Source organism: Paramisgurnus dabryanus, chromosome 20, assembly GCF_030506205.2.
Source record: "Paramisgurnus dabryanus chromosome 20, PD_genome_1.1, whole genome shotgun sequence".
Lineage (NCBI taxonomy): Eukaryota > Metazoa > Chordata > Actinopteri > Cypriniformes > Cobitidae > Paramisgurnus > Paramisgurnus dabryanus.
Window position 1 is genome coordinate 10,242,313 of NC_133356.1, and position 26,698 is coordinate 10,269,010.

The following is a 26,698-nucleotide window of genomic DNA, read 5'->3' on the forward strand; positions in this document are numbered from 1 at the left end:
TGCCTTCTCATTATAGGGATCGTTCACCCAAAAATGAAAATTGTCATATCTTTAGTCACCCTCATTTTGTGTAAAACCCATATGAGTTTCTTCTGTTGGACACAAAGATATTTTAATAAATGATGATAAGCACAAAGTCCATACCCACTGACTTCCATAGTAGGAAAAACAAATACTATGGAAGTCAATGGGTACCGTCCACTTTGTGCTTGTCATCATTTATCAAAACAACTTATTTTGTGTTCAACAGAATAAAGAAGCTCATACAGGTTTAAAACAACATGAGGGTGAATAAATGAAGACACAATTTTCAGTTTTGGGTGAACTATCCCTTTAATGTTAAAGGGACGCTTCACTTTCTTTGAAATTATGCTCATTTTCCAGCTCCTCTAGAGTTAAACATTTGATTTTTAGCATTTTGGAATCCATTCAGCTGATCTCTGGGTCTGGCGGTACCACTTTTAGCATAGCTTAGCATAATCCATTGAATCTAATTAGAACGTTAGCATTGCGCTCAAAAATAACCAAAGAGTTTCAGTATTTTTCCTATTTAAAACTTGACTTATGTAGTTACACTGTGCGCTAAGACCGACGGAAAATTAAAAGTTGCGATTTTCTAGGCAGATATGGCTAGGAACTATACTTTCATCATGGCTGCAGCAGGCGCAATGATATTACCCAGTGCCCGAAAATAGTACTCTGCTGTTGAAAGTAACCAATGGTACTATTTTCAGGCGCTGGGTAATCATTGGCCTATAAAATATTGAAACTCTTTGGTTATTTTTGCGCGATGCTAATGGTCTAATCAGATTCAATGGATTATGCTAAAAGTGGTACCACCAGACCCGGAGATCAGCTGAATGGATTCCAAAACGGTAAAAATCAAATGTTTAACTCCAGAGGAGCTGGAAATTGAGCCTATTTTCAAAAAAAGTGGAGTGGCCCTTTAATGTTGGGCTTCAGACTGTACTGCAAGGTCCTTCGCTGTCTTCACTCTCATGCCACACTGCTTCAGCTCTCTGGACACCAGCAACTCTATATGAAGTCCTAAAAATGGGTTAAGAAAGGTGCTATATAAAGAAAGCATTATCTATTTATTTGTAATGGGCATAATTGTTTAGAAATGTGTTTAGATGCCAATGTGCACATGAATGTTATATATGGAATACCTGAATGACTCATTACAGTTGGCCAAAATGTGTATTACACTATGATTTCTTAATCACTTTACCAATAAGAAGTTATATAACTTACTGATAACACTTTACATGGGTTGAATTTGGTAATCTTAGTTAAAGGTGTAATGTGGGACCTCTTGACAGAAATGCAATATATTATACATAACTATATTATCAGTGCTGTATAAATCCATTACATAATGAACTCTATTGTTTTAATTACCTTAGAATGAGCCATTTTTATGCACCGCCGGTCCCCTTACTGGAAGTCGCCGCCATGTTTCTACGTTGTCTCAGACCATAGATATATACACTAGATGTCACCTTGGGGTTCTATGCATGCATCAAAACCACTGCCATCTTAGAACAGGGGTCTTGTCATAGGAAGTAGCTAGGTAACGCTGCCATCTCCGCCTGTACTTCGAATTCATAGACGATGCAGGACATTTGTGCTACGTATTGATGTTAGACCTACTAGCACTATGCATTATATTTAGAAAAAGTCACTTTTCTTATTATTAAAACTTTACGTTTTCTCTGGACTCAATGCTAAATACATGTCTGACCATTGGAACGAACCAAAAAAAATTAAAAAACTAGAAATAGAAAATCGCATTCATGACGATTTATGGTGATTTTATTTCCGTTACACTTTTGCCTACATTGACACTGATGCATTAAAGAGGAGGGGCTCCCCTGTTTCAAGATGGCGGAATCTATTTGATATATATATATAAATCTATGGTCTTAGATGATGATGTTTGTACTGTGGCGGCTACCATAGCTTCAATATGCGTTTTGAAACTGAGGGGTGAGCTGTGGACTGAGACGTTGGTTGCAATTTGCGATCTCACCGCCAGATGCCGCTAAAACCCCACACTCGACCCTTAAAGGGATAGTTCACCCAAAAATGCAAATTCTGTCATCATTTACTCACCCTCAAGTTGTTACAGATTTGTATAAATGATTTTGTTCTGATGAACACAAAGGCAGATATTCTAAGCAATGTTTGTTGCCAAACCATTTTTGAGCACCATTGACTTCCATAGTATTTTTCTGTCCTACTATGGAAGTCAATGGTGCTCCTGTTTCTAGCTTGTTTATTAATATCTTCCTTCGTGTTAACATTAGTTAATCATATTGGCATGAACTAACATTTACAAATATTAATAAATGCCGTTGTTCATGTAAGCTAATGCATTTACTAATGTTAACAAATACAACCTTATTGTAAAGTGTTACCAACCTATTAATTCGATAAATTCATGTTTCAAGTTGTTCATGTGTTAAGTTGTATACTGTTGACCATGAAGTGGGTTATTCAGGAATTTATTTCATCCAGAAATATTGCATACTGTAGAAATGGTGTAAGTTTCAAAGCTGAACTTATCCACTCTCCAGGTGTGTGTCTACCACTTACCGTGCTGGGTCAGTCTCTTGCTGCTGACTAATGATCTGATTGGTTGCACTAAACGTCACAGAGTTCTCCTTTGCAGGCATCACATCCCCCTGAGAAAGAAAGAGGTGGTTTGTTGGTAATGACATTTTTTGGAGATGTGACTCTTCATCTCGACTTTCTTTGAAAGGGCTAAATCACAACAAAATCAATTGTTCCTTGATTTTTAGTACATATACCATGTATTATGTTCTAAAAAGCCTGTAATTGCATTTGACCCTAATGTTGCATTTCATACCTGTGAATATGTTGGGCCCCATATCGGCCGGAAGTCGATGGTCGATGGGTGGGAACTGATGGGTGTTCTGTGTATTTTTGGGTTCCGTGGTTTTCCCTGCAAACCAGTTCGCACCTCGGCTGGAATAGGAACCCGTCTGGGAATCTGCCACGGCATGCATAAGCTTCCCCCCGCCTGCACAGCTCCAGAGTTATGAGTGTAGGATGGTTTGAGGAGAACTGGAATTTCGCTGTCTTCATCATCACCTTCCTCATCATCACATGCCTCTGCCCCTCTCAGCCGCCTAAGAGTGTCATCGGGGCTGCAGGTCGTCACGGAAGAGAAGTCAAAGACGGACGCATCTGCCAAGTCGCAGTCTGTGTCCCCATCATCGTGGCCATGAGGAGGTGGGTCAGATGTGTATACGCGTCCATCGAGCCCTGGAGACCCACACACACGTACAGCAAGACCAGCGGAGGCGTTTGGACTCCTGACAGCAGTGGTGAGTTTTCCCTCTTCACCACCAGACCGTTCAGGATTTAAAAACCGGCCGGTCTCTTTGGGATGATGAGGGAAAGGTACGCAGACAGGAGGACCTGTATGGCTCTGCTGTGTGCTGCCATCCCACATGTACTGTGCAGTCCAGCCACTAGAGGGCGGTTCACACATATACTCCCGGGCATTTCTGAGAAAACAGTTGCAATTTTATAATTACTAGGCATTTTGCAAAAGTGAGCTTCATATTTGCCTTGTCATTTTTTCATAACATACAATTCCCTAATATTTCTAGTTTTTTTATATCTGTGGGTACCCATGTGCCAAAGATTGCTATACAAGTACCATGTCTGCATGTTAACCACTTGTGTTTCTAGAAATGGGAGAAATGCAGTTTATCACAACCTGATTACCTTAAAATGCCACTGGGCCGAGGTAGCGTCTGTGACAGGCCAACAAGGCAGAACTTTCTCTGGTGTAAAGTGCTGTCTGTGCTTGGGCCCGCTGTGTCACTGGCTGTATCTGCACTGGCATTGGCACGGTACTTGGTAAAAGCGGAAGGGCCACAGTCGGGGCTCTCTGCATAGCACCTGCTTCTCAAACTGCAGACATACCAAAATTAGCATCAGCCACCTGCCACCTGGTTTCATCCAGTTAGACAGAAGACCAATTTATGAAATTCAGAAGAGTTGTGACAGACAAGAAGGCAAAATAAGCTTAAGACTGACACTTGTTCAGGCCCCGCCCCCTCTTCACATAGCTCCGCCTTTTCTAAGGTCATGCGACAGCTTGTGCAGAGATTCAACAACACCCGCTCACTCTCCTGTAGTGAACACCAGTCTGCATGGCCAGCACCAGAACTATGTAACAGAGCCTGGTGAAAAAAAAGGAAGTACAGCAAAACAGATGAAGACTGAAGTGTGTTTTTTTTTAAGCAATGAAAGTAAATCAGGTACTAAGAGGTAAAAATATACAGTGGTTTGAAAAGTAAAATGTTTGTAATTCAAAAAATGTTTATTACAAAATATTTGAGCATAACAATTCGAAAGAAATGCACAGCAGTGACTTGTTTTTTCAAGGGCGCTCGATGCGAACTTCGTCACAACATGTATGTAGCCCGTCATGTGTGTGGTTCGTAATTTCAAAATATGTGTTCTGCGTATATCAAGTGATGTTATGTGCATCACGTGTCTTGTCAAAATAAGTGCCTGCTGCAGACGCGTCTAAAGGGTTTATGATAAAAGAGACACTCGCGCTTGCCAGATCCTCTCATGTGTAATCAGAGTTTACTGTTAAGGGAGTGTCTTAAAATGGTTTTGACGTGTGTGCAGCAGGCACTTATTTTGACAAAACACGTGATGCACATGGGTCACATGATGCAACAAACACATATTTTGAAAACACGAGCAACACACATGACACTCCGAACACTTATTTTGAATTTGCGTCACTAGGATGAGCAGTCACCAGCCACCACTGCTGCAAAGATATTGGATATAACAAGATTAAGCATTCCTATTACTATGAATAGAAGACAATGCAATGCTTAATTTGGCCACTCTGGCAACGTAAGTCCCGCCTTCCAGTTAAAAGAACCAATCATCAACCTGTACCTATGCGCAGTAGCTGAAACCATAGATATGTATAAATAGATGCGTCATTCGACCGCTCTATATGTAGACATGTCCGCCATTTTGGAACGGTCCAGTTGCAGACGTCACTCACAGTTTTCCAGAATATCATGATTCACACCATTCTCTCTGGTTTATAAACCTGGCATGTATTTATAATCCCAAAAAATGGGCTAACCTTTCGCAGGTGAGAATGTGTTGTTTTGTATATGTTTTAACTTAATATTACAGGTTTTTAAACTATAGACAGTGTATCGACACACCTTGAGTTTTGACGGACCAGGGTTGCCAGATTTGTGAAACAACCCAATGGCCAATTAAATATAGATCAGTGACCCAAGCCCAAATACCAACACTTTATTTTAAATATTTTTACTTTAATACTGACAGCTGAGAAACAAAACACTGGCTTTAACATTTAAAGACGACATATCATGAAAATCTGACTTTTTCCATGTTAAAGTGCTATAATTGGGTCCCCAGTGCTTGTATCAACCTAGAAAATGTGAAAAAGATCAACCCAGTAACTAAGTTTTGGTAAACCATTCTCTGCAAGCATGTGAAAAAATAGGTAATTGAAATCTGGCTCCCCTTGTGATGTCAGAAGGGCATAATACCGCCTCTTAATCTGCACTATCCAACCACTGCACTAGCATTTAGTGCAGAGATCAACTCATTTCCATTTTAAAGGACACACCCAAAAATGGCAAATTTTTGCTCACACCTACAAAGTGGCAATTTTAACATGCTATAATAAATGATCTATATGGTATATTGAACTAAAGCTTCATATGCGTACTCTGGGGACACCAAAGATTTATTATTTGACATCTTAAAAAAGTCTTGTGAAATGTCCCCTTTAAGCGACATAAAAGGAATCTGCGTCACCAGTTTTAAAGTCATTTCTGCAGACTTTGCAAAACTGGTTAACTTACCGCCTTGGACTGTTCCAATATGGCGGACGACTTGCATATTGCTGCCCACAGAAACAGTGCGAATGACGAATCTATCCATATAACTGTCCGGAAGGGTTGCAAATATGGCCGCCTAGTGGCACGACCTCCCTAAAGGGACTGGTGTAACTCACCTGTATGATGTTCAGGTACGTGTGAATGCGTGAAACGGGAGCAAACAGCAGTGAAAGCAATTTGAAGTTCTCCTGTTGGAAATCAAGTAAAAATCACATTAAACAAATATAACATGGATGATAATAATATAGCCAACCAAACACCTCAGTGTGTGTAAAAGAAAAATGCCTTGCCTGTGAGTTTTTGTTCTGTAAAGTTGGGGTGAACTCTGCTGTTAGGATGGTTGCCAAACCAGACACATATCCAATATATGCACCAGAGAAAGATTTCTGTAGAGAAATATATATATATATTTCACTGCACATAGACACTTATTTTAAGCACCCTTTAACGTAAAGGATTACATTATGTTGGGCGGTGAGGTTGAGAAAAGCTTCCCCAGCTGCACAGCTCCTCTCATCTGTGGTTAGACGCTCCTCCAGTGTGTTGCGGAACAGCAGGTGGCGCTGCAGCATCTGATCAACATGCTTTACAAACTCCACACTGTTACAGAAACGTACAAAAGAGCTTACAGTGTGTGATGCTGCAAAATGTCACCAAATTTCCATAATGATTTTAGTTTCTTACTGTTTCTCAGTTGCGCTGGCTGGTGCTGATTTGTATTTTTCATAAAGCTGATTTAAACTGGATACATATTCCCTTTCAGATCGCAAAAGAATCTCCACCACACTCCGCCTCTTGCCTGACAAAAAACAAACAGAGATGAGTATCCACCAATGTGAGCAACTCAAAAACTTGATAAAGGGGAAGATTTGTACCCCTGCGTAAGCTGTTCTGCGTCACGTAGCAGGAAAAGGCATCTGGGCCTGCAATAGTGGATAAAAATGTGTGACCGCATTATTAAAGAGAAATGTTTTGTTTTGTTTTTTTAGAAAACCTCACCTGTACTGTGTCTGGTCATTTGCCAAACTTGCAAGCCCTGCAGGTAACAGTTTATAAGGAGAGATCCATCCACAGATGAAGAGAGAGGAGCGAGTGCTGCAGCATCACACTGTGCACTATTGTTATCAACTCCATTACTACATTCACAGACACACACAACACAATTTCATTTGTTTTAAAACAGACTATAAATGTAATGCATTCTCTGGGCAAATTTGAGTAGGTCTGTGTATCTACCTCTCTCTTTCTGGATTCTCTGGTGGTCTTCTTTCCTGTGCCCCACAGAGCTGACGAAACTGACATCGTACCTCCTCCAGCTCATCCTAATCAGATATTTAGGCCACACATAGAAAGTAATTAACGTCTAGTATGTACAAAACATTTATATATACTTATACACTTGTGATGTGTTTCAATGGTGTCTATTGCAAATCAGACCAGACGTGTGCACAGATCTGACCTTGAGGGACAGCACCAAACTTTCAAGGTGAAGAGCACGCTTGTTGCAGCCATGCCTTGTGTCCTCCAGCTGGCTCTGCAGCTCGGTGTCTCCCTGCTGAATCTGATTGAGCTCCAGCAGCGCACGAGAAAACCCTGCACGCAACTCACACACCATCCCATGAACCTACAGTCACAATAAATTCAGGTGAGGTCAAGCTGTAGGATCTCTTCAGCAAAAATCAAGTAAATGTAAAGATCAGAAAATAGTTGATACTATGGACAACATCAAGTCTTTCCCAAACCTGCAGTGGGGTTACTGAGAATTTGAGTGTGTTTGTTACCTTAGAGATCTCTCTCCCCAGGTCTCCCTCATGGGATTTCATTCTCTATGTCAGGAAACAAAAACATCATTTAACTGCACACATAGTCTCAAAGGTTTGCAAACACTCTTTGTGGAGTGTTAAACAGGTTAGGTTTAGGTTTGCTGGTGTACAACAATGACAATGTGTCATTTGGAAACCTTTAGCTTTTAGGGGTGATGATGCTTACATAACAGCCATGGCCATCTACTTTATGTTTTTAATTTATGTAATATTATTAAAAGTAAACAAAACAAAAAACAGGTAACACATGACACATTCAGATCCAAATGACACATTTTTATATATGATTATCTTCAGTCGGTTTTGTATATTTATTTAAAATGTGTGTCCATAATGTGCATTGTATGTAAGAGTATTTGTCCAAATTGTGAACAGCAGATGTCACTACAAGGATAGTAAAACTGTGTAGTAAAAAGAAGACTTTTACTACAGTTAACTAAACTGTACAATGAAAATGTATTTTAAAAAAAACTTTATTAGTGCAGTATGGTTTGAGTGCAGATTTACCCTGAGGTTAGGGGTAAAATAATATTCTGAGCTCATATACAAAAACAATGTAAGTAAATGGTTTAATCGTGTGTTTTACCTAGAGATGGTCTCCCTGTCAGCGTATCCCAGGTGAGAGAAAAGATACCTGCCAAAGAGCTCCACCCTGCAGCAATAGAAAATATATAATAAAATATATTATTTTTATTACAATATTTCTTAATCGTCTAATTTCCTGAAATAATGTATAATGTAGAGTTGCCTTTTGCTTTATAATGATTATAAATGAAAATAAAAATTACCCAGTTTGGCAGCCTGAAAACGTATTGATACGACATACAGTACAGCTCACAAAAATGCAGTATTCATCAACACATGTCTTTAATATAAATATAACCGAATTTATTTTAAACAAATTTGATTTTATTTGACATCGAAATCAATAAAGATGTCAAGTGCGCGCGCGTTTACTTACCAGAAAGCAAATTGCAAATTTCACGATTTCTTTTTCAGTTTAAATGTTATTCCATTTGTCTGAGATAGTCCTGACTTCATGTTTTTGGTTCAGTGTTTCACCCTGTGCGCGTGTTGTGTTGCGGTGTCTGTTCTAAACGGCGGGCGGAGACCGCGGAGAAACAGAACACTCGGCGGCGCGCGCCGTCCGGTCTCTCGTGGACGCATTCATGAACTCATGCACAGTCAGCAAAAGAGCGATTTTTCAAATGATTAGTTCAGCTCCATTTCACCTGCAATCCCATTTTACACTACGATGAACGTGCTTTAAGATTAATTTAATGATATGTATATATATATATATATATATATATATATATATATAACACGAATGAGTCTAATAATATAGCACTAAATGGATAAATAGAATAATATATTTAAACATTTATATGTATTTAAACAGCTCATGGTATCGTATCTTATAAATGCCCTAAAGACACTTTGTTTTTATTTTATAATATATTTAATATTTTGTACATAGCAGTGAGATTCCAGTCCACTCATAATAACTGATGTTCAGTGAATGTACTTAAGGTACAGTTAAATTTTAGTAAATTTAAGCAATGAGAAGAGAAAAATACTACTTCAAAAACCTTTTTTTTTTTGAAGACTGCACAAGTGATCATGTTAGCTGTGGGAAACTGGGCAGTGGGCGTGTCTTACACATAGATATGTATATAAAGGCTAGATGGCTCGTCCGCGCTGATCGCCAATTGAGTTGAACGTCCGCATTTTGGCGGCCATCTTAGGACAGGGCGCTCGCTCACTCGTAGCATTGAGTTTTAATGATGCAGGTACTTTTAAATGACCATAACTTGCTTAATTTTTTACCGATTTTCAAACGGATTGGTTTGTTATAAACGTCAAAGATGTACCTATGACACTGAATACGTATACTAAAAATAAATAAAAAATTCATGAAACATGTTAAAGCATCCATAATTATAGCCACGTTAATAACGTTTGTAAAAAACCAAACCGTTTGTAAATCCGTCAAGAATTCAGCAAGTTACGAGCATTTTAGTTGGCGTATGTCACTCACCTTCCGTCCACAGCAGCAGGGAGCAGCACTATGGCAGCACTGACCTAAGATGGCCGCCAAGTGACGACACAGCTGACTCCGCCTTGAGCCATCTAGCCTTTATATACATATCTATGGTCTTACATACATGGATGCCTGCCTTGACGCATATCCAATCTGATTGGACGAATCCTTCAAATTTGTTTGAAATACATGCGCATGCGCAGAAAGATGCAGGGTGTCTCGGTGAGTAGTATATTTTGTATCGATCATTTGCCGTTTATAACTTAGTGGTTTTTATGTCGTGCTTATTGTTTAAGTCAAATAATTGTGTATTGTTAGAGGTAGTGTAATCAGTTTTGCAAACAGAAATGTCACGGCAGTATTGATTCTGTTAGTAATGTCAACCGTCTGTATCAGCTCGTAAATGTCAATATAAGTTACACGATATCTGTATGCTGCCATTTTAATGTTATGACTGAAATGTTTTTGTCATGTTAACGCAAACTTTAGAGCATGTTTGCATGAAAGTTATGGATATACTGACATCTCATTGATTTTCAACCTTTCTCCATATTACATGTGTGTGACAGACAGTGGCAATGAGAACGAGTGAGTTTGATTCTTCAGATGAAGACGATTTTGGCGAGGAAGAAACCACACCTCTCCAGATCTCATGGTAAGCAGCACACACACACACACACACACACACACACACACACACACACACACACACACCTAAATTACTACACATAGCATGTGAGTGACTACTGACTTAAGTTTGTGTTTTGCAGGTTGTCTCTGTCAATGGTTGAGTGTTCCCAGTCTCTTGGTATCTGTTCTTTACCAGGTAAAATGAATGAAATGGTTAATGTCTCCATGTGTGTTTGGTTCATAATTCAGATACTCCCTCCTCATTTCAGGATGCAGATATAAAGACATCAGAAGAAACTTGCAGAAAGATGTTGGTAAGTTAGTCTGACACATATTGTAATTGATTGGAAAAATGAATGTAAGGTCTGTTCTAATAGGGTCGTGGAGGGAGAAAGAATGATAGGTCTAAATAATTAAAGCCAGCTAACCATTTGATAATTTATTTTAAATAAAAGGATGACTGTATTTAATCTCTGTTGTGTGTTTGTTTGTTTATGTAGCTGAGATATGTAATCAAGGTGTAGAGGACGTGTTTGTATTCTGTACCAGAGGAGAGCTGGTGCGATACAGAGTTCCCTGTCTACTAGAAGCTTATTCCCAGCGTGGCCTCAGAGTGCACCACCTGCCTTTTCCAGACGGGGGCGCACCAGAGCTTTCTCAATGCGTCTGCATACTGGAGGAACTGCAGGACTGCCTGCAGAATCAACGCAGGACTGTCATACAGTTAGTAAATATTACTCTATTCAGTAAAGCTTTCCCTTCCAAGATAAAAACATTTATTTGTGTGTTGAAATTTGTAACTCTTTTCCCACATAATTCTGAATGTTTTCCCGGTTTAATTTTTTGATTGTGCATGTTTATTTCTTTCACAGTTGTTATGGAGGCCTGGGACGATCAGGATTAAGCAAGTATCAAACAATCAAAAAAGTGTTAAAGTCATGACTAATGTTAACTTAAAGGGACATTCCACTTTTTTTGAAAATAGGCTAATTTTCCAGCTCCCCTAGAGTTAAACATTTGATTCTTACCGTTTTGGAATCCATTCAGCCTTAGTATCTTTCAATAGCAGTGGACTACTTTCTAATATGCGTAATATCATTGCACCTCCTGCTCCTGCTGCCATGTTATTATTACGCCAAAATGAGAGTATAGTTCCTTGCCATATCTGCCTAGAAAATCGCAACTTTTAATTTGCGATGCTAATGGTCTAATCAGATTCAATGGATTATGCTAAGCTATGCTAAAATTTGTAGCGCCAGACCTGGAGAATCAGCTGAATGGATTCCAAAACGGTAAAAATCAAATGTTTAACTCTAGGGGAGCTGGAAAATTACCATAAGAAAAGTAGAGTGTCCCTTTAACAACCCCACTGTTTGCAAATTTAATTTATGTCTCTCTGTCACAGTTGCTGCATGTTTGCTGCTGCAGCTCTCCGTCTCCATGACGCCCGGTAAAGCATTGGACATCCTGCGGGAACTGAGAGGGGGCGGAGCCATTCAGACAGTCAAGGTGAGAAACAATGCATCGCTTCCCTAAAACCCACATTCTCACCGTCCATGCGTTAATAATGATTAATCATTGTCTCGTACAGCAATACAACTTTCTGCATGAGTTTCGAGAAAAGCTTGAGGCGTATCAAGAAGCCAAAGAGCCTCTTTCAGAGAGATCATTGTCCAGATGATCCATCCTATCTCCAGGTGACGGGAAAAACAGAAAACTGATGGCTTTGCTCTATGGATTTTTTTCCACTTTGATCATCATCATGAATGCATTTGTTAATTTTCTTGTGGCACTTTAAAAAAATCTGTATTTTTATAACGTGATCTAATATTATTAAGCTTAATATATAGCTTTGCAAATAAATGAGACCTGTTCACTTCAATATGACCGTGTTTAAAGAAGACGTATGTGACTCTGCACACTTGGCCTTGAAAGGTACAGATAATTCACATTTTCAGTGACACTTATTTTGTGCCATGTTGGCAAATATTAATAAAATTGAATTTCTGCATATGAAATATGTATTTTAGAGGAGGTAAAGTCAGAACTTAAGTGATACTAAGAGGGCGGTTTCCCACACAGGGTTTAGATTAGTCCAGGACTAGGCCTTAGTTATTTAGGACATTTAAATAGTTTTTATAAACAAACCTTATAAAAAACAATAAATGGTGTGCATCTTGAGACCAAACAATGGTACTAATATATTTTAAGATATGCCAGTTTTTTACATTAAGGCAGCTCAAAGATGCATTGTCTGGGAAACCACACCAAGAAAAAAAGCCAATAAACGCTATAAATTTAAAATAAAGTGCCATTTAAAACCATGATAAATGATGACATTGGCTTCTAAATGAGATTTAAATATCAAGCAGTGTTGAGATTAAATTTATTCAAAATGTTTTCAGTACTTTACAGATTTTTAGAGAACATAAACTTCATATCCTATCAGAGTAAACCAAACGCTGATTCACTGTCGGTTTTCTGTAATGTACACTTTAGCGAAATGAAATAATTTGAGCGAAAAAGGTCATCACTAAAAAAAGAAAAGAGATTTTTCTATTTGAGTTGTACTATGAGCCATCTATCATGACAAGTCTGACAATAGGGACTTTATTCAAACTTTAAAACAATATTACAAGCAAAAATCAAACTTGCTACAGTCCTTGCAAGACATTATACCTTTCAAACATACATACTAGGCTGCAATCACACGTTTAAGACAACCAAGCAAGGAAAACTGACATGTGAAATTTAAAAATAGTTTTTCTAAATGTCACTTTGATGGTCCAGTTTGGCAAGTACCAACAGCACTGACTGTCAAGTGTGGTAAAAGATATTTCCACATAGCTTTGCTTTGAATGCAAGTAAATCATAGGAGACCCAGAGCCTGATGCTTCTCTATTTGGCTGTAATTACTGCTGGATCATGCCTACTTTCAACCAACCTATTCTACAGACAGTACTGTCCATACTTAACTGAAGTAAACAAAACACATTGAGAAAACAACAATTCCACACCAAAATACAAAATCCACACAAAGGAAATAAATCTAAAAGCAATTACATGGAGTATTTTCAAGCAACGCACACATTAAAGCCTTCTGCACACTGAAAGCGTCAGTTTGCATGCATGTTATTGATGGTTAACACTAAAATGGAGAACCATAAATATGAAGCAGACCACCAGGATAACCTCAAAAAAAATGCAAATGGGATGATGAACCGCCAATGCTGAAGGACAAATTTAAGGACCGACTGAGCTCCAAGGCAATAATATATTTAAGATAAAATAACTTTGAATTCTATAAAAATGCTACCATCAAGATCTTTATTTTGCCCCACAGTCTATAAGCATAAAGCATCTTTGCACATAGCTCATGTTTTAGTTTTTAAGCCCTTGTGCCACTGCTTCACACACAATTACCTCCGTGTAAACTGTCTCATGTACTGATGCTTTCAGTGTGTAAAGTGCTTCGGCATTGGTGCGGTATGTATGTATAGTGTCTAAACAGGTTGATTATTATTGTGTGCGGTTCTGGAGTTATCCTGAATTGCTCTTGGCTGATAAGTAAATAAAGTTGTTCATGTCAAACAGCCGAGCAGAAATAAGAAAGTCCAACTTCAGCTCCATTTGTGTTTTAAAATCAGAGCAAGCTCCTCCATACACACCGTCAAAGCAGCTGAATCCAGATTAGGAGCTCACCAATACATAAATCATCCTGTGATAGAAACAACAGAGAAAGGATTTCAACAAACATTTTATAGCAAGAAAAAATTGACCAATGCTTAAAAACTCTGTACGTACCCATAAAGATAGTAGAAGAATGAGAGGAGGTAAAACGCAAGTTTGCACCAACCCTCCTTCTGACAGTATGCCAAAATATCTGCATTCATTATAGTTGTGGGATCATACAATCCAGGTCCACTCATCACAGGACGGCTCGTATACCTGCACACAAATCCAAACACTTCCTAATGAACTTTGATCAAGAACATAAAGCTGAATAATCACTCATTAACCTTTAAAACTAAATCACTAAATCACCAAAAACAGACTCTTGATCTTTGCTCAAATTACATTGCATATGTCCATCGTTTTTCAGACAAACACATTTTCGGATATTTTAGAAAATGTTTTAGATCTTTCAGTTGATTAAATTTAAAACGTAAAAAAAAATTATTAACGAAAATAAATACCTTCCGGTAGCGCCGCCATCTTAGACTCCTCTGTATTAGCGTAGTGTACGCACTTTTCTTAGTGACGTATGACAAAATTTGGAGGGGGCGGGGGCACAGAGCAGCAGCAGAGTAGCCTCCGTAGGCTGCATAAGCTCTCATCCTGAATGCGGACGCGACTAAGATGGCGGCGCTACCGGAAGGTAGTTATTTACGTTGACAAAGTTTTAAATATGGATATTTCTACAACAACACCGCGCGGATTACCCTCAGAAGACCTTTGTTTATCATCCTGGAGCCGTTTGGATTTATTTTGTGAAGAATGGACGCACTTTTTTTGGACTTAAAGGTCGTGGACCCCGTAACATTACATTTAATCAACTGAAAGATCTATAACATTTTCTAAAATATCCGAAAATGTGTTTGTTTGAAAAACGATGGACACATGCAACTCAGACAGCTTGGGGGTGAGTAAATCATGGTTAATATCATTTTTGGTCAAACTATCCCTTTAATTAAAGGGACATTCCACTTTTTTTGAAAATATGCTTATTTTCTAGCTCCCCTAGGGTTAAATTTGATTCTTACTTTTGGAATCCATTTATCTGATCTCTGGGTCTGTCAGTACCACTTTTAGCATAGCTTAGCACAATCCATTAAATCTGATTAGACCATTAGCATTGCACCTAAAAATAACCAAAGTTTCAATATTTTTCCTATATCAAAACTCTTTGGGTTTTTTTTTTGTGCGATGCTAATGGTCTAATCAGATTCAATGGATTATGCTTAACTATGCTAAAAGTGGTAGCGCCAGACCCGGAGATCAGCTGAATGGATTCCAAAACGGTAAAAATCGAATGTTTAACTCTAGAGGAGCTGGAAAATGAGCATATTTTCAAAAAAAGTGGAATGTCCCTTTAATTAATTATAGCCAATGATTTTATCCAAAGCGACTTACAGTGCATTCACAGCAAACATCAATTTTGATTCAAATTTTTTTATATGAAAAATGTCACACTATGGAAGTCGATGGTGCCCCAGATTTGCTATGTCATAATGACAGGATTAAATATATCAAGGTTATGTAGTCACAGAATGTTGTTTACATTATGCAGGTCGACTTTATGTAGAAAACAGTTAAATCACATTTATTGGAAATATTTGAAATATTTCTGACCACTGGCATTTATCTGTGATTGGTTTAGGGATCAAGACCTCACCCACCTCCAAACGTGATAGGCCAACAGGGGCATGTTGAGTCCAAGCGTCAGCCATTCTGCAGCGCACAGGAACATCACACAGAAGAACACATGGATGAGGTACTCCGGCAATACGAGCTGAGGAAACCAAACAATAAACGGTCAGAAGACAACGCGCAAACACAGATTCACCTGCACCTAAATCCAGGCCCCATGTCTAGCTGACAAATAGTGCCTCATTCCTTTAGAAATATTACATACTGATCATTGCTGCATTCAATTTAAAAACAATGAGAACATTAATATTAATAAGACATTATTAAGCATTAATGCAATTTAAGAAAATCTATTTAAATTTTGATCATTGTTAAGATTACTGTAACATTACAAAGTATTGTAAAGATTGTTAAGTAAAAGAAATGCCCATGTTGTCTGTGAGCTCAGGCCTTAGACATCAAGGTGGTCTCTTTTAAACAATTATCTCTCTTTACACTACTGGGCCTTTTAAATTAAACAGCTTAGTGGTAGTTTAAAAAAAGTTTATACAATCACACATCTGGTCATGTGCAAAAAACTGTTTAACACACCCACTCCTGGATCAACAGACAAAGGTATAGGAACGAGGTGGGATCATGTTATTACAGATTAAAGCGGCAGGCAGAGTAAGAATAGCAGCCATGCTGAGGGAGGGAGCGGCTGCGAGGACCCCAGGCTCCCCCTGTCATGCCTGATCATAACTGGCAAATGTAGCCATGCAAACAGAGAGCAGGTGATAAGAAATGGTTGTAGTTTGAGTGGTGGAGATTCTGCTTTTTGTCCAACACAAACACAAAAATAAAAAATATTTAAAAAAATGTTTTAACTAAAGTGTGATTATGAAGAAAATAAATAAGAGAAATGGGCTTAAATCTGTGAAATTAAGCATTTTTTTCTTAAATGAGCTGTATTTAGACACACCCAGAAAGGTAGCAAGTATTAAAGGATAATTAAGTATTACTCGTGTCCAGTACTGCATAATCCAGTATCGGTTTTCTCACTCCAGCTGTCTTAACCCTTCATTAACCTCATCGTACAAGTGTCCTTATGAAACAATGACAGCTTTTCTCTAGATGTATTATCAGTGCAAGTCTTTCACAGCAATGCCTAATAAAATACCCTAAAAGAAACAGCAATGAGTTAGTCGCGCTGGGTAAAGACCAAACGGAGAGGGAGACAAAACGACACATGCATGTTCTGAGCATTTGCAAGTCTTTTCAGTTAACACGTTTTCCTGTCTTGCGCACACATATACACCTGTCTTCCCCCACAGACCAATAAAAACCAGCCAAAATGAGTAAGATATTAACCATCACAATAGTGTTTAACAGCTGTAAAGAAAGCAAAAATGTTATGGTTATGTTCTGAATAGTATCAAATCAACTTACAACTCTTATGATCGCTGTACTACATACTATATAAACTAAGCTTATACGGTGTAGTATTAGTCCACATTTACACTGCATGTTTGAAGTAACTCAATTCAGATGTGGCACAGATTGAATATGACCCTTGGACTTTGTAAGTAGGAAAAAACGCATAGATCTTGATATTCTCAGATCAGTTTCAGGTCCCATTCATATGTGGAAATAAATCGGATATGTTTCGGATACATGCACTTGCACTGCATGCAATGTAAAAAGACAGATCGGATGCAGCATTCCCATGTCAACACGTGCGGCATGTCATTATAAAAGGAACTCGGGTGGACACCACCAACCATTAAACTCATTTAAACAGTGCAAATGAGTGGAGTAATGCTGAAGTTTTGTGCCTTGTTGCAAAAATAAAGCTGATAATCTTGTATTTGAACATTGTAGAAACATTTTGTATGTGTCCATTGCATTTTGCAATGTTTTACTTCCTCTTAAGCGGTTTCAGGTTGAATTGTTTTGCAGAGTGTTATGTGTAAATGCAGGTATCGAATACAACTCGCTTTTAATAGATTTCGTAAGCGGGTATGAAACAGATCGGAATTGGGCATCAAGATCTGCAGTGTAAATCCAGTCTTTGTAAGCTGGCACTCAATTCCTAACCTGTCCCATTCTGTGAGAAATAGACTCTCTCAGACATCAGGCTCTTTGTTCTTGTTGTATTCAGCGTAATGCCTGTAATTCATTTTCCCTAGATGGCTAATATAACCATGTGTTAGTTAACTGAAAAGACATTTGTAAACACTCCACTCGTGCACACAGAGACTGTTGCTGATCTTAAGCTGAATTCTGGTACCAACCTTCAGTGCAAGCCTGACCCTTTTAAATTTTTTCACCCTGTCAAATGTCTTTGAGCCAATCAGAGAAAAAGTAAATAAAAACACAAAATGCAAATCAGAAAATCGAACGAAAGTGTTAGTGTTGGAAAGCAACATTCACTGCAGATGATTATATAGATTAGCAGAACAGTGTTGTGATTGAGGAGAAAAAAACAGGAGTCTGCATGCAGTCACCAGTCAACTCGCTCATATACTCTCACTTACCGGGTTCAATGTGTTACACTGGTCTATAGGATTCTTATAATCCGTCTTCAGCTCATCAAATGCGATTATCTGAAAAATACATACATAACACAAAAGGTAAACATACCACACTTACAAGTTCAACATTATCATGTCAGCAGTAGTACTGTACTTGACTTGACTGTATTTGGCATTGAGTCAAAGTGATTTTGGTTCTGCATTTAATGTACTTTTTTCTGAAACAGGTCAATGGCATAGTAAAGCAGCCTAAACTGAACACTATAGACGTTAGTTTGTCATATCACTTAACACAAAATTGACCATACATAAGAGCTCTGTGCATCAAGGGCCCAAAGGACGAGAACCAAACTTACTCACGCCCAAAAGACATTACCGTTTTTCATAGACTTCACAGTTTTATTTATTTATTAGACCTTTACTTGTATCGTTTTAAACAGCACTATCAATACCTGCATCTGTAAACATAAAAAAGCCGAACGCCACGCGCCCAATCAGCATACAGCATCTAACGTTATAGCAAGAACAACATCTAATTACACACTAACAGATACGACACACATATACATATAAACTGCATTTAACATTGTTAACTTTATAGTAGGTGTTTAAATGCACAGATCTGCCTTAATTGTTCAAATAGCGGTGATGATAATAATGGGTGTCACCAGCTCGCTCGCGCTCTTGCCATTCATTTGCCTCCGTCTCTCGCTCCGCGGTTTTCTTTTTTTTAACTGATGTCACCGCAAGCGTGTTAATAAGCCGGCTGCCTTATTTCAGATTCATATTCATGTCACTTACGTGCCAAATAGCGAAGAAAATAAGGGCCGCCGTCAGCAGTAGCGCCAGCATATAACAAAAGGCCGCGAATGTGAACGCCATTTTTCGCTCATGTGGAATTATCCAGAGTGACCGACGAATGTGACGTAAAGACAGCGGCGCGTCACGTGATTCTTCTTCTTCTTTGGTGTTTTACGGCAGCTGGCATTCAGTTTCATTACTGCCATCTTCTGTTCATATTTGTCCTCTCTTATCCAGTCCAGTTTCTTTTAGATAGTAAAAAATAGTTTGTACCATGTTTACATTTCATTTTATTTGTTTTATACTCATATAGCTCATGTGATTCTAAAGAGTCACGTGGATATTTAAAGAACGCATTCGAGGAAGTGCAGTCAGAGCGATTCGAATGCTGTGCAGGTGGAGTTTGGTACTGAGGGGTTTCTTTATCTTTCCTTTTTCACAACTTTTAAGAAGTCTCTGTTGCAATGTATTGATGATTACACATGAACATATTTCAGGTTATGTTTGTTTAGCAAATATATACATTCTGAATACTTCCTAATATTTTTCGTTTGATATTAATTTCCAAAGTAATTATATTAATTTATTGTAAAACATTTTCTTTGCCTCAATCTTTTTATGTCACTGTAGTATTTAAAATAAATCTTCTGGGATCGTTGCCGGAAAGAGGACATTTCACCAAAGCCCTTTTCACACAGATATTCCGTAAGATACCCGGGACAGGCATCCTGGAATTTTCCGGGACCGTTTGTGTATGGCCCTCTTAGAGCAATCCAAAGAATCTCTGTTGAGCTCTGGGCTCTCAATTGGCCACTCCAAAGGGCGATTTTGTTTTTCTGAAGCCATTCTGTTGCGGACTTACTCAGGTGTTTTGGGTGTTGTCCTGTTGCTTCACCCACCTTCTATACAGTTTCAGCTGACGCGTAGACATTCTCACATTATCCGAAAGAATTGTCTGCTATACTTGGGAATTCATTCACCTTTCCTTCAGTAATTGCAAGCTGGCCAAGCCCTGATGCAGCGAAGCAGGCCCAAATTATGATGATTCCTCCATACTTCACAGTTGGGATGATTTTTCATGATGATATGCTGTGCCCTTTCTACACCAGATGTAGCGCTGTGTTTTATCCAAATAGTTCAATCTAAGTTTCATCAGTCCACAAAACATTTTGCCAGTACCGCTGTGGAGTGTCAATGTGCCGTTTTGCAAATTTCAGGCGTTCAGGAATGTTCTCAGTGTCTTACTTCGTGGTGTCCTGCCGTGGATACCCTGCTTGTTTAGTGTTTTACGTATTGTAGACTCGTGAACAGATGTCTGCGAGTTCTTATGATGCCTTCAAATCTTTGGCTGTCATTCGGAGTTGTTTCTTTACCTCATTTTGTTGTGCTCTTGGTGTCATTTTGACTGGGCGCCCACTTCTTGGTAGAGTAGCAACAGTCCCAAAGCGGGTTTTTATCAGTCAAAGTAGCTGTAGTCCACACCTCCAAACGTATTATTTTAACAAAACTCCAGGTGTGCTAAAACCTGACTCCAAATAGCTTTTTTGAGGTCATTAACTCACATACTTTTTCCACAAACACTGAGTTTTTTTGCTTGTACTTAATAAAGACATGAAAGATCAGAATTTTTGTGTTATTATATTTAGACACATTATGTTTGTCAATACCCTTGACTTAGTTGAAGATCAGATAACATTTTACAGCAAATTTATTCAGAAAACTATAAAATTCCAAAAGGGTCGCATATTTTTTCTTGCCACTTTATGTTTGTAAAATACTACTTAAATGTCCTCATATAACTAAGGCCTTTATACCCTGTACGGGAAACTGCCTCATAGTGTTTAGTTTTACATTCGGTTGAAAGTCAACATTTTCTAAAGGTTGATCAAATTACAAATAAGGTATAAATGTCAATCAACAACACTCCAGTCAAGCACATACATTTAAGGAAAACATTTCTATTTAATTATTCAAAACAGCAGACAAATGTATGTAATTGAGACACATATCCAAAAGTTAACAACTGGCTTAAAGAGAGAACTATAGTGTTATAAATGATCAGGAAAAGCATTAAGTTCAGTCATTAAAAAAATAAGAACAGCTTGTAGTGAATAAAACTCAAGTTAAACACATACACAGTTCACTATTGTATGGGCTATATCATGTGACCTCCACATCATATAAACCACCAAAGTCAACATTCAGTTTAGAAGGAAACGGCACTGATTATAGGTTTTGGGCACAGATGTACAGAAACAAAGCACAAGTGATCCTGACCCACTTTAAAGCTCACAGACTCTAAAAGATGTAAGATCTGCAGAGGTATTACTTCTCAATCACTTTCTCCAAATGTTCATATTTTCTCTGTGAAGATGTAAACATTTATGCAATTTTCCAGTGTTTACATTTTTCCAATAGAAAGACTGTTTTTGTATAAATACCGAAACAGTGATGCAATGCAAAAACTCTAGAATAGTGAAACTGACTTTGTTCCAGCATGAGAAATGTGTCATCTTCATCACAGGGCTGTCCCAGATTTACACCACAACACATCCCTGTTGCTGTACACCTAAACATGCATTTTCAATAAAGTGGCATTGTTGAGTTTTCTGATCTGTGCTTGAGGACTTAAGGGTCACCAACATATTCTTTCTCAAAAACAATTCATTTAAAAACTTGCACCGCACAAGGAGAGACATTCTAGTACTTTAGTGATGATTTGTCTCTATAGATTTTAAAAGGCAAAACAATTATTAATGACACTTAAGACAACAGACCAAATACAGTCAGTGATCAAACCCTCTCTCCCAAAACTATCAACATACAAGGCCCCTCACCTCCCACCACTCAATGCATATAAAAATGAAAACACTTCAAATTACAGGAACAACACTAAATTACTAAGGAAGAAACATTTGGCCCTTCTTATATTTATACATATATATTTGAATGTTCAAATCCATTGCTGTGTCATTATAAAATATAGCCGGACATCAGATTGCTTAAAAATAAAGGAATGTCACCCAACTATGACGGCAGTAGGAACTGGCCACCTGTGCACAGCAGTACATATTTGACTGCTCAGGGAGAGGAGTGGATAGTTCCAAAAAACTATGTCCAATAGTCAGTTTAAAAATTTGTAATAATCTTTTCTTTTACACCTTGAATTTTTTGTCATCTTAATAATGGTCATCCTAATTATTACAGACGGGTTTAGAATTTGGGCAGAAGCATTCAAACATACACAAACAGACAGTATCAGATGGACTATGGTATCTCTCCTGTTGGAGGTGATGGTCTCGTTTAGGTCACTCTAAACATCTAAGCTCATTCAGCACCTTCTTAACGGAAGAAGCCTAGTTTCTCTCGAAGCCATTCCTCGGTCAGATCCTCCGTGTTTCTGATCTCAAACACCTGAAAGAATAGAAAAGCGATAAAAGATTACTTTTAAAAAATGACAGAAAAATTCAACTGTTACCCACTTGGTTACCCTAGGTTGCTATTTTGAACCGCTCGACCAAATGAAGAGTTTGGTTCCAAATCGCAATAAATCCTTTTTGACTAATTTGGGTAAAAACGTGTTTTCTATACCAAAAAAGTGACAAGATGAAAACCACTATTTTCTGTTATAAACTTTTACATAGAATATTAAGGTTATAATAACATAAAAAATCCAAACCCATGTTTCTTTTTTAAAGATTTATTATAAAAACTGATTATTTTTTTCCACAAAAAGTTTTTTTTCAAAATGCTATAAATCTACTGAATCAATATATAAATGTGCATTCGTCTTAGCAGTGTTATATTCATTTAGTTGACTAGTGGTATACACTGATAAAAAACATTAATCAAAACACTTACTTTGTCATATTAAGAACACTGTCATTGCTGCTGTTATACTTGGGACGTCGTCGCTAAGCTTTTTTGACAACGATCAGCTTTGGTTTTGGTCCTGCTCGATTTTCGTTGACTTCGAGTAAAATAATGGAGAGTTTTTATAAGATCCCCTGGGGTCAATGTGTTAGCATGACAGAAGCTTGATGCTGCCGGCATTTTTCCTTCGCTCGAGCGCCTCTCACGTAAATTATTCGATTTTGATGGCTTACATATGTTCCCCGCCACAGAAAACCACCACAAGTTTATCAATGCCATTAAAATGACTATTTCGTTTTTGTTTGTTTGTTGATCACGAAATACAAAGTAGATGAGGAAAACTAGGATTCTGTGTGTATTCAAAGCGCCGCTATTATTGTTTACAATGTGTGGAATGGTGCGCTGTGATTGGTTAAGCGGATTTATTGCATTCTGCAAAGAAGGAACACTGGCGTTTGTGGTGATTTGGAAAAAAGATGACAGAATAAAAAAGATGACAGAATAACATGGCGGATATCGGATTTTGCGTAAAATGAAGAATTTACTTTTTAATACTGACCAGATACAATGCTGATTTGGGCGTTAACTAACATTTTTAAAATGCCGTTTTGGAACCAAACTCTTCAAATGTTCAAAGTGTTCATGAGTCACAATAATTAAACCTTTCCTGGGAAGTAAACCCATTAATAAGAAGTTATGTCTGTATATTGACCACAGTCTTAACTTTAAAGGTGACATAGAATGATTGAACAGGGTATTTATCCTTGTTCTGTGATGTGACATGTAGACATAAAAGTTTTTGTTTGGGTCTGTAATGCCTTAGAAGCTTCCTAAAAACCTCTCTCAGATAGCTCTATTAGGGTGGGGGATTTTAAACAAGTGATTTGCACCTATTTGGCTCCCCCTACTGGCTTAACTTGGAATCTCATTACTGATTGGCTGACTTTGCTGCCACTCAAAAAATTTAGCCAATTATTTTAAAATGGAGGGGCAGTGAGATGCCTGTGGTGTCATAAGCATTAGTTTTTCAGATTGGGTTTTTTTCTGGCTTACATTTCTAAAAGAGGAATTTCTATGAGACTGAGATGTTTAGCATTTCTAGCACTTTTGGTATGTTCGTAAATGCGGGTAGACTACCATTATTCAACAAAGACAAAGTAAAAATTGTTTTTCATTCTCTGTCCCCTTTAAGAAACTCAGGGGTCATATTAGAAACAGCACTTCAATGATTAATGATCAGGGCATGTGTATGTTAAGCATCACCTTGGTCAACTCAACCGTCTGCACTAGTTTGTTCTTGCTTCCAGCATACATCATCTGCTGCTCAGGTTTACATCCTGTAAAACAAAAATACATTTTAAAGGCATTTTATGTGTTTATGTGTATGCATCATGTTGAGTTTTTTTTTTTTTTTAAAGCATAAGAGCTCTCTAAGGGAAACAATTATTAAATGTGCGTATTTGTTTTTTTACCAACAGGACTGGAGAAGATGAAACACAGGGGGTAAGAAACTCTCCCATCATCGTGTTCGTACTTATAGCTGTACACTAGAAATGTGTCACAGGTTAAGGAATGAGAAACGAACTTAGCAACAACGCAACACTTAAGACCTCATGATTTTTTTATAATGTTTGGACAGAAACACAACAACAAACTCCAGGAATGCATGTGACTTTAAAATACATCACAGAGTAAGATGTGATTTGAAGGATATCTGGGCTGTCGTTCAGGTAGCTCATTCTTCAGGTCTTCAGGAGAGATATCCTACAGGGAGAAAACAAACTCTGCTTAACCCCATAGCCATAAAGCTGTGCATAATAACCATGGTTGTGTATAAGCATTCACAGGAAGTATTTACCTCATGCTCCTCATCCAGAATGACCAGCTGTTTGTCTTTATCAATCTTCACTGTAACCAGAGAAATAAGATCAGCATCCAACCCCCTTTATATGACAGTGTGAACATATGGAAGAGACTGAGTGTTACATTTTCGGTTCAACTCACTGATAATGGCAGCATTGTTGGTTTCCTTCCTGAAGCGGAAATCCCTCAACTTTTTCACAAGATCTTCGTCCACCTCACACACAACTAAAGACTCACTCTGAATATAAAGAGAAACACACAAGAAACTCATTTTATTTACACTTAAGCATTTGGCACTTCCATGTATTTAATATTCAAATTGTGCTGCTCTTAAATAACATTTATGGATTTGGCATATATGACTTATAGTGCATTCAAGCTAAACATTTTATCAGTATGAGTCTTCACTGGGAATCACCATCCCTTGACCTGTGCATTGCTACCACAATGCTTTAACAGGAACAAAGACTTTTTCTCAATTTAAATTTTTTTGTACCAACCCAACATTTAATGGCAAACAAAAAAGTCTAGTGAGCAAAAAAGGGTGTATTATTATTATTACACAAGGACCGTGAGGAATCTGAACTCGTGCATAGGTCATCATCTTATCTGGTGTTATTATCACGGGAATCAATGCGTTGTTTTGCAGTTGATGTGGCAGTAGAGGTGGACAAACGTGTTTTGACGAGTCGTGGGGATGAATGCAAACAATCTTTTATTTCAACCCTGATTTCATTGTTTGAGATACTTCCGTCTGCTTTAATTAAATTATATGATCGCCGCTTAACGTGCCATTTAAATCCAATGACCAACATTTCTCTGTTTCTCAGCAGATGTCCCAGCATTTCCTAAATATACTTAAGTAATAGGAGTATGCTCGTGTCCGCAACAGGAAATGAGAATTCCGACGGAATTCCATCATATCACAATTATGTAACCCAATTCCGTCTCATATAAACATCAAAAACAAGATTTCGGTATAAAAGCAACACCAGACGTCCCCGTGTTTTGTGAACTTTATTAAGTGCGATGCAGAAAATGGTTTGAATGCACGCGCTGACATGCAGCTCATCACAAAGCTCTGGGTGGAACTGCAACAGGGCTAAAAAACAACCCTTCATATCAGAGACCCCCTGAAGCCCTCGGCGATATTTTGAGATGCCTCGGTGCTATCAGTCGTTTTCATGCTTCTTTCGGACAACACAGTTATTCGGATGTTTGTATTAATCCAAGCTAGTTTTCGTACTCACCATTTTACCTGGAGCGCAGACGGCACGAGCTCAGCAGTGCAGCAGTTCTACCGTGTCGCGTCTCGTGACGTTCGTTCGACCAATCAGGGTGCTGGATTGCGCCGGGATTTACATGACAGACTGGTCCGAGATCAGTTGGTTTTAGGGACGAGCTCTGACTGATCCCAGAACAGCGGGATAAACGCTGCGAGTGCGAATGGGAGGTATTCGATTTTCTCTTTCCAGGAAATTAGAAGCTAGTTGGTCGGACCGTACTCGTGTGAATAAAATTACATCATTATATATAATAAAGTTTTACAAACACGAGCCATTTCCAACGGAGTGCAGGGAACGACTAAAGTTTTCACATGACGAGTTTATAGGTGCAATGTAATTAGTTGAATAGTAAATAGTTATTTTATTTCATGCAAAATAAATAAAAGGTCAATCAAATAAAACGCATAATATAAACATAGAGACCACGTAAGTGTAACGTCCTGACACGCTTGAAATTAGAGTTAAACTTAACCAATTTCCGCGAATCTGTAAGCCATCAAAAAACTAGGAAAGTTTACACATCAAATAGGTGTCTTGATTTGGTTTA

At 38.1% G+C, this 26,698-nt stretch overlaps 4 protein-coding genes across 6 annotated transcripts; 1 reads left to right on the top strand and 3 right to left on the bottom strand.

Annotated features, from left to right (window-relative positions):
* Positions 1 to 458: 458 nt before the first annotated feature.
* Positions 459 to 8,915, bottom strand: LOC135786773 (uncharacterized). The gene is made up of 16 exons (XM_065296341.1): positions 8,733 to 8,915; positions 8,358 to 8,423; positions 7,730 to 7,774; positions 7,408 to 7,572; positions 7,185 to 7,270; positions 6,948 to 7,084; positions 6,824 to 6,871; positions 6,633 to 6,747; positions 6,410 to 6,548; positions 6,239 to 6,334; positions 6,065 to 6,136; positions 4,075 to 4,220; positions 3,760 to 3,948; positions 2,873 to 3,536; positions 2,599 to 2,687; positions 459 to 1,047 (listed from the first exon to the last, which is right to left on the bottom strand). Exons 3-16 carry the CDS (start codon positions 7,769 to 7,771, stop codon positions 960 to 962), a joined length of 2,076 nt encoding a protein of 691 aa, XP_065152413.1. The 5' UTR covers positions 7,772 to 7,774; positions 8,358 to 8,423; positions 8,733 to 8,915; the 3' UTR covers positions 459 to 959.
* Positions 8,916 to 9,976: 1,061 nt separating this feature from the next.
* On the top strand, positions 9,977 to 15,957 carry cdkn3 (cyclin dependent kinase inhibitor 3). 3 transcript variants are annotated; one of them, XM_065296343.1, is made up of 9 exons: positions 9,977 to 10,037; positions 10,385 to 10,470; positions 10,586 to 10,641; positions 10,715 to 10,759; positions 10,946 to 11,168; positions 11,318 to 11,349; positions 11,851 to 11,954; positions 12,037 to 12,142; positions 15,826 to 15,957. In XM_065296343.1, exons 1-8 carry the CDS (start codon positions 10,005 to 10,007, stop codon positions 12,124 to 12,126), a joined length of 669 nt encoding a protein of 222 aa, XP_065152415.1. In that variant the 5' UTR covers positions 9,977 to 10,004; the 3' UTR covers positions 12,127 to 12,142; positions 15,826 to 15,957. The 3 variants fall into 3 exon arrangements, with proteins under 3 accessions (XP_065152415.1, XP_065152414.1, XP_073668943.1); XM_065296342.2 differs by lacking the exon at positions 15,826 to 15,957 and having other exon boundaries at positions 12,037 to 12,597; XM_073812842.1 differs by lacking the exons at positions 9,977 to 10,037; positions 15,826 to 15,957 and adding an exon at positions 10,161 to 10,184 and having other exon boundaries at positions 12,037 to 12,596.
* cnih1 (cornichon family member 1) lies at positions 13,040 to 19,287 on the bottom strand. Its single transcript, XM_065296344.1, has 5 exons — positions 19,130 to 19,287; positions 18,332 to 18,400; positions 15,845 to 15,957; positions 14,250 to 14,393; positions 13,040 to 14,163 (listed from the first exon to the last, which is right to left on the bottom strand). Exons 1-5 carry the CDS (start codon positions 19,208 to 19,210, stop codon positions 14,136 to 14,138), a joined length of 435 nt encoding a protein of 144 aa, XP_065152416.1. The 5' UTR covers positions 19,211 to 19,287; the 3' UTR covers positions 13,040 to 14,135.
* Positions 19,288 to 21,661: 2,374 nt separating this feature from the next.
* Positions 21,662 to 26,273, bottom strand: gmfb (glia maturation factor, beta). Its single transcript, XM_065296347.2, has 7 exons — positions 26,116 to 26,273; positions 25,007 to 25,103; positions 24,861 to 24,910; positions 24,715 to 24,766; positions 24,475 to 24,555; positions 24,266 to 24,339; positions 21,662 to 22,543 (listed from the first exon to the last, which is right to left on the bottom strand). Exons 1-7 carry the CDS (start codon positions 26,116 to 26,118, stop codon positions 22,472 to 22,474), a joined length of 429 nt encoding a protein of 142 aa, XP_065152419.1. The 5' UTR covers positions 26,119 to 26,273; the 3' UTR covers positions 21,662 to 22,471.
* Between the last annotated feature and the right edge of the window lie 425 nt (positions 26,274 to 26,698).